A 9,543-nucleotide genomic window follows, 5' to 3' on the forward strand; every position below is an offset into this window, starting at 1 on the left:
TTTCAGCATGACGTGAGCAATCATACAGGTAAGCTCTGGGCCGGTGGGCACACAAGAGGGGCGTCACCCTGGCTGGGGACACCAGAAAGGGCTCTGAGAAGAGGCTCCCTGGGTGGAGAGGAGCCCTTTGGAACGTCCAAGTGGGCGCGGCTCTGGTGAGGGCTCTATCCCCCCTCGATCACCGGCTTCAGGACAGCAGGCGAGGTCCCACGGCCCTTGTCCTCTGCAGCGGCTCCACAGAGACTCCGGGGGCCCAGAAAATCAGCAGAGGCTGGTCTGTGAACCTCTCTGCCCACACCAACACCCACCCGCACCGAGTTTACTCTGTCTCACCTTTGCCTCCTCCTCCCTTTGGGTGGCCGGCTCCAACCTTGGCCTCACAGACTCAACCTTTGCTTCGCCAATCGACAACGCAAATAATGTGGCGCTTCCCACAATGCAGTGCTCTCCCATCCCAGCCCTAGCTCCGCGCAGCCGAGGCACCGGTGAGCGCGGTCACTGCCTGAGGCCTCTGGGCTGCACCCGGAGCCAGGCCGTCACGCACGCTAACAAGAGCTCCGACTAAGCAGAAAAGGCCCAGGAGGAAAGGAAAACCATGTCGCACCAGGCCAGGCCAGTTCAACAGTCCCCAGGTCCACAGCACCTGGGACCTGGCTTCCCAGCACCGTCCCCTTCTCTGAGCCCCACGGCCACCTGGTCTCATTCCGCACGGCCTTTCCCACGAAGCGCACGCATCCCGGCCTGGCAGATGGAGGCCAGGTGATGTCCCCTCCATCGCTCTACCCTCCCTCTGTTGTCCCGCCTTCAGTCTGTCCCTGGGCCACACGAAACCGCAGCTGACCCTTGAAAAACACGAGTTTGAACTTCGCAGGTCCTCTTCTACGCAGATTTTTATCGATAAATACCATAAATGTGGCTCCCTTGTAACTTTCTTAATGTTTTCTTTTCTCTAGCTCACTCTCTTGTGAGACTAAGCGTGGAATATATATGACACACAAAAGAAGTGTTAATCCACGGCTTATGTCATCGGCAAAGCAAGAAGCGGCTGCTGGTGGTTGAGCGCGGAGGGAGCCTGAAGTCACCCGTGGATTTTCGACTGCATGGCGATCAGGGCCCCCACCCCTGCGTTGTTCAAGGGTCAACGGTACCTGCACTCCAAGCTCTCTCCCCTGCAGGCATCGCCACATGCCCCTCACCTGGAAGGCCCTGAAACCCCCCCAAGTGGCTCCAATGTGCCCTGCAGGACCCAGGGTAAGGACTGTCCCCAAGGGGCAGCCCCTCCTGACCCTGTGCACCCACCGCTGTGCCCACGCCCCGCTCTCTCCACGTCGCGGCCATCACACATGTGACACTTTGTGGCAACTGTCTACTTACGGGTGTGAGCTGCCTGAAGGCCAGACCGCGTCCGGTTCCCCCTCTGCGCCCCGGGGCCCGGCAGGGCGTCTGGCCCTGCTGCATCGGGCTCCTGAGGGGCACCTCCTGGCCGAGGGGGGAGGTGAAGGAATCCTGGGAAAAGAGAAAGGGCCCGTGTTACCAGGATGGAAGCTCCGCGGCGGCAGGGACTTCGTTCGGTTCACGGCTGCATGGGAAGACAGCACAGGGGCCTGATGCAGCCTTCCTGGGTCTTCAGCACAGTCCCCGCCCCCCGCCGCGTGCTGTCCCTGCGCAGCAGCGTGAGCACAGGCCGCACCTCCCGGGGCGCAGGTCCGAGCTGCCCCCCACAAACCCGCGGCCTCGTTATCCTCAGCCGTTTGGTCTGTCACCGGGCTCTCTTATGTGATTAAATGTCCCAACGTTTGCAAAGCAACAAAACAGGGCTGGTTACAGAGTAAAGACTATGTGGGCATTCGTGAGAGAAAGCAGAACAGCCTTGCAAAAGGGCAAGTTGAGAAACGGTGCGTAGTTGACAGAAGAAGAAATGAACGACAGGAATGTTACAGAAAGCTAGAGACACAACCAACTAAAACAGCCACCTGCGTACATGGGCGGGGGGAAGGCGGCTGGGCCTGAGTGTGTCACAGAGGCGGCCACAGTTAACGTCCCACACCGACAACCCAGGAAATACAGGGCTTTTCACCCATACTGTGAAGTGGCGGCGACTGTCAGGAAAACCGTCAGCTCGGAGAGTGAGCGCCGCAGCCCATGAGGAGGAACATCAGAAAGAACGAGAAGAGGGCAGGAGTTCTTGGCGTTCAGAGGAGCCCTTTTGTACTATTTAAACTTCAGACCACGTTCATGTATTACTTTGACAAAATAAAACCACGTGTAAAATGATTGCGTAGAAAAAGTCAAATGGGAAGTCCTCGTTACGGTCTTCAGACCCTTTTAATTTATCTGGAAACTCGTGAGACGCATGGCAGGATGCGCCTGGGCTCAGGGAAGCCTCAGGCACGTCACCCTGGGAAGGCTCTGACACTGCCACTTGGCTTCCTGAGGCTGGGACATCGGGGGACGTCCGTGTCCGAGAGCAGGCCGGTTCCTCAGCGGCTGCGTGCTCTTCGCCAAGAGAGACTGTTTCGCTCCTGCTCAGTTTTCTCACCGGTTAAATTACAGTGATAGCATCGTTATATCCAACACCCAGAAAAGAATAAAATACGATAGTGATACAATCACAGTGGAGGGATTTCCTAGTCAAGAGAGAAAATATGGGACAGCAGCCTTCTTCAAACCAACTAAGGGTGCATCTCCCAGGCATTCTTTTATTAATAAAAATAATTCAGAATTATGTATAAACTCAGAAGTGCTTTGTGAGAACATTCCCGAGACAGTCAGTCATCCTGTTCTCTGTGTTATTTTTGTTGCTTGAACACGTCTATGTTCTCTCCTGTTCCGGGTCCTGTGCCGTAAGCTTGTTTACATCACAGTCTCATCTCTGAGCTCCTGGAGGGCAGAAACGGTGTTTGCTTATCTTGGTTTATCCTGAGCTCAACACAGAACCTGTCCTATAAAAGTGCTGAAAAATGTTTGCTGAATCGAACCTGCTTTTCGTAAAGGTCATTTTGTGTGCTTTATATAACTTGAGAAATAAAAAGAGTGAGTAGAATAAAGGAAATAATGTAAAATATTCTTTCTCCCATTTATCCAACAAATAGGAACGGACCCCTTCCCAGTCTATACTAGGCACTGGGGAGCTGACATAAATAATACACACATGCCCCAAAATTTTGAAAACACATATTTGTAAAGATCTATGTACCCTTGTGTTCACCGCAGCATTAGTCTCAATAGCCAAGACATAGGGACGACCGAAGCGTCTTTCGGCAGATGATCGGATAAAGAAGACGTGGTCCGTACAGACAACGAATACTTCTCAGCCATAAAAAGAGATGAAATCCTGCCACTTGCAACGATATGGGTGGATCTCGAGAGCACTCTGCTGCGTGAAGTTCGTCAGGCAGAAGAGGACAACCACCATCTGATTTTACCCGTGTGAGACATAAAACAAGCAGCAACGAACTGAAACAAACAAATGAAGCAGCAGCTCCTAGAGAGAATGGTGGTTACCGGGGGGAGGGTGAAGAAAGTAAAGGGGTCGAACTCATGGTGACTGAAGGAGATGGACTTCGGCGGGTGGGCACAGCGTGGAGGACACCGATGTCCTGTGACCAAGGTGCACACCTGAAATGTGTACGTCATTAACCGAGGTTACCCGAACACATGTAGTAAAAAATGCGACTACGGAAAAATAAAGGAAAACACACGGGCAGCTTCTCCTCTGACAGCAGGGCCATGAGGAGCCCCGACCAGAAATGGAGCCGGTTCAACACAAGCTGGTGCGTTTCAGGTGAGAGGAAAGGGCGAGCTGCCAGCGGCGCAGGGTGGAGGGGCGGCAGCCATGAGAACAGACATACGTGAAATCTTAGATTCATTCTTTGAACTGAACCGAAACCCAATAAACCTCACGGGCGCGGTTAGCAGAGTCAGGTCCTGCCTAAAGGAACTCACAACCCCCCGTCAATCAGTTCAAAGTTACGCTCCCCACTCGGGTGAAAGCCCTTGGGGGCCTGGACGCGGCTTCGGCTGGCTTTCCACTCGGGTTCACCGGCCGGACACTGGAGATGAGCTGCCCTCGGCTGCCCTCGGAGAGGCCTCGAAGCTGCTGAGGACCGGACGGCCGTTAGGACTTCCTCTGCCCTTGGGGCGGTCAAGGCCTGGCCGGGTCTCACCACCGAGAGTCAGATGGAGCCGGACCCACATACACCACCAGCGACCCGGGTAGCAGAGCCATGAATAGGAATCCAATCAGCAACTTAATGACAGTACAAGACAGCATGAGTCTGGGCATCAAGCGGCCCACAGAGCATTAAAACGTTACTGCGAATTGTGATCGCGTTCAAGAGACGTTCCAGGTGACAGAGTTAGGGCACTAAAAGCGGAAAAGCATCGCAGGACGATCACTCGAGTAGGTGACAATCACAGAAACCGCAGAGAGACAGCAAGAGCCTCGCCCAGCCAGAGAGCACTGGGGCTTTTATTCAAGTCAAGTATCTTTTCACCAACAGTCTATGCCACTCTGATAAGTAACAGAACCGACAAGCCTGCCTTGTTTTTTTCCTTCCCTAGGAGATCAAACGAACCAGAGAGAAGAGAATCTTCTCAAGGTCCAGCGAGGCCGAAGCCGCTTTTCAGGCAGCGGGCCCTCCGGAGGGGAGCCCCGTGACAGCTGGGCTCTCTCCTTCTTCCATGACGAGAACCCCACTAAGAAGAGGGGTGTCACTCACAGCCCATGGGCAGAGACCTGGAGCTTCCATCTCTTATGGGCACTGCCTGTCCCTCTCCCATCGCAGGTGCCACCAGAGGGAGACACAGCTGGCACAGCAGTCGAATGGAAGTGACATGCTACCCGTCCCAGGACGCAATGAACAGATGTTGGGACGATTCCCAGTGATAAATATTTATTAACTAGAGCAGCTAAACGAATATGAAAGACATGACAAATAAAGATACAAGAAAATAATTGGACATAGGCAGTACTTTCAGAAAACGTGAGTATAATTTAATGAGTCCATGAGCCTGCAAGGAGGAAATCATCTGGCTGGCCTGGGAGGGGACAAACCCACTACCTAGCCAGGGTCACGGCTGTCTTGGTGGACCGCTGGGCTCCCGTAGGCTTGCTCTGGTTCGTGTTTTTTCTGTTGTCCATGCTTTCAACTGCGTGCTTCACCCAATCGACTTGGGGATCAGCACAGATTTTAAGGCCACGTTTGGTGATAAATCTGCAATGCAAGGGAAAGATAGGCTACGTTAGTCCCATCCTCAAAGCCTCAGACCAGGAGTTAGGAGTTGGCCGACTATGGGGGCTCTCGCAGGGACCGCTGAGCCAGGAGACCGCAAATGAAACCCTCCCTGCTGCCGTCTATTCTAACAGGAACTGCCCCTTTGTTCGCCGAGACTCCCAGGCTCCTCTTCTCAGCAGTGCTACCAAACGCTGTCACTCAACAGGACATCTGACTTTGCCTGGCCCGACTATTACATATCATCTGCTCTTTCAAATCTAAACGCACTCACGCATCTCATTTTCTGAACAAAAGGTGATGATCGTCATTTCTCTGGGTAAAGCTGTAGTTATGTGTTGGGAAGGGCTGCTATTCTGCAAATGAGATCCTGGAAAAGGACTGTACCGTGTAGGCTAGTTTCTGACACATTCTCTTGAGATAGAGCAACTGACGAAATGTGGCCCCCGTTCTCCAACAGCCCTTTTGAAGGGGAGGGGAGGGGCGCGGAGAGGAGGTGAGATGCTCTCCTGCGCGTGGCTGTGTGGCCAGGTCCTGACCCGACCCAGCCACCTCTAACCCTAACCCTCGGGACTGGACACAGCGTTCCTCTGGTTACAATCAGAGTTTCCTGCTCAACTAAGTCAGAAAGGAGGATATCCTTTATCTGGTTGCCACATTTTGGCCACAACCCTTTTGTGCTGCTAGGTAGAGGCATCGTGAAAATGGGAAACAGCTGGGCTGCTGGTGACACAGGGGTCTCTGTCCCCATGGACCTGTTCCTCCCGGGCAGAGTGATGGTTTTCTGCGCTACGGTCCCTAGGCCCCGCTCTGGGGACAGACACTCACATGACTGCTCGCATGGGCCCCTCGCGGATGGTGTAGGTCTTGATGTTTTTCACCGGCAGGCGCCGGGTCGTGAGACTCATACAGACTTTCTGCTCCAGGACTTCGCTCCCCACACCTGGCGAGGAAAACCAAGCAGACAAAAAATAAAATGTACTTGCGAACAGTACAGACGTTATAGTGTTACAAATAAAATAGCAAGGCGTGATGTGAGGAGGGGTAGTCTGAGGACGGCAACACTAACTGCGGGGGAGACCACTGGTTTTTGGCGGAATAAAGCAAGGTGTTCCCGTCGCGGAGGCTGAAACGTGAGACCCAGGGAGGACGGAGTTCATAAAGTGTTCGTCCTCCACAGAAAAGGCGCAGGGGGAATTAAACACGTCTCCCTGGAGAGCCACCTTACAGTGGAGAAGGGAGAACTCCTCAGGAGAGTCGATGATGCTAAGGGTTTGGTAAAATCTAAGCACGGTTTCTAAGCGCTTCTTTTCTCCTAAGCTGAAGGGACCAGCATCTGCTCCCCAGAGATTTCTCCAGCTAAAGAGCATCCTAAGTAAGAGCCGAGGGGGAGCAAGCTTGACCTACAGTGAGCGCTGCTGGTCGCAGGGGGCTTTTTGTAAAACATGAAACCAAACCGAAGGCTTGGCTAACCTGGCCCCCCTTCCTCTCCCTCCTTCCGTCACTGCCACTCTCCACGCTGGCACGTTCTTTATCCTCGCTCTTGGCCAACTTAATGCTGAGGGGTCTCTGAACCCAGTTCTTCTCTGCTTCTCTCACCCCTTAAGAACCAACCCTCTTCTCTGGGAAGTGTCCTACCTGGGCTCCCCAGACCCAGAGAACCCTGCTGGCATCTAAACCCCTAACCCTCCTGTCTCTCAGCCACACATGCAAGTTTGTGGTACCAGTTAAGAGGCCACCTGGTCACCTCCGGCAGAGCTGAGTCAAAGCCCAGATTGCCTTCCCCCTCGGGGTGCATGATGGCTTTGCCCAGAGGGACTTGAGGAGGTCACGGAAGCAGAAAACGAGGGACCCGGAGCCCGGCGCCTGCGGCACTCCTCCGTCTGTAACAGGGCGCCGCTCCCCTACCCAACCCGGGGCCGCCAGCCAGTGGCCCGTCGACGGGGTCAGCCGAACACCAGCCACGCCGCCACACTGGGCCTCACTTAGTTGCCTTCAACTTTTTTGGTCTCATCAACAGTTTCCTTTTTGCTCACAATTTCAGGGAGTTCCCACCTTTGCCACCTCCAGTCATGGGCACCCTTGGGGATCTGTGATCAGAGAGTCTATGGTCTAAGTAATAAGGCTACCAATGAGGAGGTTGAGAGCAGAGTTCACTGCAACATCAGTCACCCCCAGACGGTAGTCTCTCTTGTTGCAGAGCCGCACATGGGAAAAGAGAAGTCCTTTAGGAAGGAAGGGCAGGGCCTGCAGGCAAGGCTCAGTGCGGCTCCCTCTCGATGGGGTGTCTCCCATGGGTTTGTCTGCGCATAAGGCACCGATCTACTTGTTAGCACTTATCCTATGGCCTCTTATCAGCTCAAGAAATGTACCATAAATGGGAGCAACATTCAGAACCATTATCATAAATTCTCCCATATACTTGAAGGTAATACTGATTTCCTTGTAGGAAGGTATGAGCTTCCAGTCTTTCTTTTCAATAGAAAACACTGATTTGCTTCAGAACATACACCCTCTAGCTCATCCCCACACGGTGACTGAACTCTCAGAAATTCTGAGAATTTACCAAGATCAGTATTCCTCAGGCAAAAGCTAAGGCATCGACAGTCGTCACACTGTCTCACAGCTAACGTTAATCAAGACGTGACTTCTTGTGAGGAAACCTGGTAAGTGACCCTAAGATTCAGTTCACTTTAATCCCAGGGGAGAGTACGGGTTATTATATTCGACCTATAGAAAACTAACTGTAGGCCCAGAGAGATTAAGAGATTTACCCCAAATCACCCAATTATGAAAAGCAGGAGCCCAGAGTCTAATCAAGTTCTGTCTTTGGAAGCTACAAGTCCCCTACAGTCAAAATCATTGTTCCCATTTTTCACAGGGAAGTCTGAGGCGTTCCTTGGGGAAAGTCTTCGACTCTAGTCAAAACCAAACCAAGGCCCCACCTGCCTGTGGATCTGTTCCTTATCCCAGGGACAGCCTTTCAACTTACCTTCCACGACGTAGGAGGCGAGGCAGCAGAGGCCGAGGAGGGCCAGGACGAGAGCGCGCATGGCTGTGGTCCTGCTGGGCTGCGCTGGGCTGGGCTGCGCTGGGCTGCACTGGGCTGCGCTGGGCTGCGCTGGGCTGAGCTGAGCTGAGCGGAGCTGGGGGAGTATGAGCTAGCTCCAGCTGCTCCCGAGCCTCTTTTATCCCCCTGATGGTCAGCGCGCTTCCTGTGGTATGAGGGGCTTCCTAGGTAGGCGTGCAATCACGGAAAGTCTTTGCAATACTGATGCTTTTTTTTTTTTTTGAAAAAAAAACACAACACAAAAAAACCCTGCGGCCTTTTCCTATTCACCTGTGGTTAACGCATGAGTGAAAGCAACCTGATGAGTACAACAAATGCGGTTGCCTCATCTGCTGCCACAGCCTCCATTCAGATCTTCCGCTGCTCCACGCAGACGTGCCCCGGCCGTGTCACCGTCCCCAGCGTGTGGACGGTGGGGAGGAAAGGTGGTCCCTGTGGTCCTGCCTTCCCACCCATGTCACATGACGCCAGCTGTGACGAGAGGCTTCCACAACCAGGGATCATGGGACCCTGAGACCACGCACAGTGACTCCCTTCCAGACGGGAGGGGACGCGCTGGCCACCCCCAACCGCTCATTCCTTTGCCTTCTTTTTCGCTTCACGTCGCTGCTCAGCCCTGGTTCTTTACCCCACCCTCCCCAGGGACCCAAGAAACATTTAAATCACAGTGTTTGGAGCATGTCTAGAGGCGTGCTTCCTTTATGGCCACTTTACTTCTATTTTTATAGCTTTATATATTCATATTTGTGTATTTTATGTATTTATGGAATATATTTATAAAAATTTATATTATATATTTATAAAAATATTTATATATTTTAAAGCTTCTGAAAAGCTGTCCTGACAGGAATGTTACTTTGGAGAGAAAGAGGGAGAGAGAATTATCTATAATTCAGCGTTCTGATATTTTTCGTTTTTAATGTTTTTCCGGTGAGTCTCTGTTGGTGTACATACGTTTGCGTCGCTGTGACATTATTATAAATACTATTTTTACACGAGGGTAACTATGCTTCCATGTTTCCCCACAGTCCGAGTAGAAACACGCGCAGACACGTTAAACCACTCCCCCTGAACGTGGCATGCAGATCCCGTCCGTGAGGCAAATTTTCAGTAACAGGCACTGAATCCGTTCCCTTCGACCACCGGGGGCGGGACTGCTGAGCGAAACAGCACGTTCGTCTTTACAGCTCTTGCTACGTGCGGCCACGCAGTCTCCCCAAACGTGCAGCAGCTGGAAGG

General features: G+C 52.8%; 1 protein-coding gene across 1 annotated transcript; it reads right to left on the minus strand.

The window, feature by feature from the left end:
- Window positions 1–4,964: 4,964 nt before the first annotated feature.
- On the minus strand, window positions 4,965–8,287 carry XCL1 (X-C motif chemokine ligand 1). Its single transcript, XM_054587561.1, has 3 exons — window positions 8,227–8,287; window positions 6,063–6,177; window positions 4,965–5,216 (listed from the first exon to the last, which is right to left on the minus strand). The coding sequence occupies exons 1-3, from the start codon at window positions 8,285–8,287 to the stop codon at window positions 5,060–5,062; spliced, it is 333 nt and encodes a 110-aa protein (XP_054443536.1). The 3' UTR covers window positions 4,965–5,059.
- Window positions 8,288–9,543: the final 1,256 nt, after the last annotated feature.

The sequence above is a fragment of the Pteronotus mesoamericanus genome, unplaced genomic scaffold (genome assembly GCF_021234165.1).
Source record: "Pteronotus mesoamericanus isolate MK-2021 breed Mesoamerican mustached bat unplaced genomic scaffold, CSHL_Meso_final scaffold_1186, whole genome shotgun sequence".
NCBI classification, from domain to species: Eukaryota; Metazoa; Chordata; class Mammalia; order Chiroptera; family Mormoopidae; genus Pteronotus; species Pteronotus mesoamericanus.

Coding starts and splice junctions, on each gene's coding strand:
- XCL1 (XM_054587561.1), bottom strand. CDS start 8,287: ATGCGCGCTCTCGTCCTGGCCCTCCTCGGCCTCTGCTGCCTCGCCTCC. Junction 6,178..8,226: donor CGCCTCCTACGTCGTGGAAG/GTAAGTTGAAAG, acceptor TTTCCTCGCCAG/GTGTGGGGAGCGAAGTCCTG. Junction 5,217..6,062: donor GGGCCCATGCGAGCAGTCAT/GTGAGTGTCTGT, acceptor CTTGCATTGCAG/ATTTATCACCAAACGTGGCC.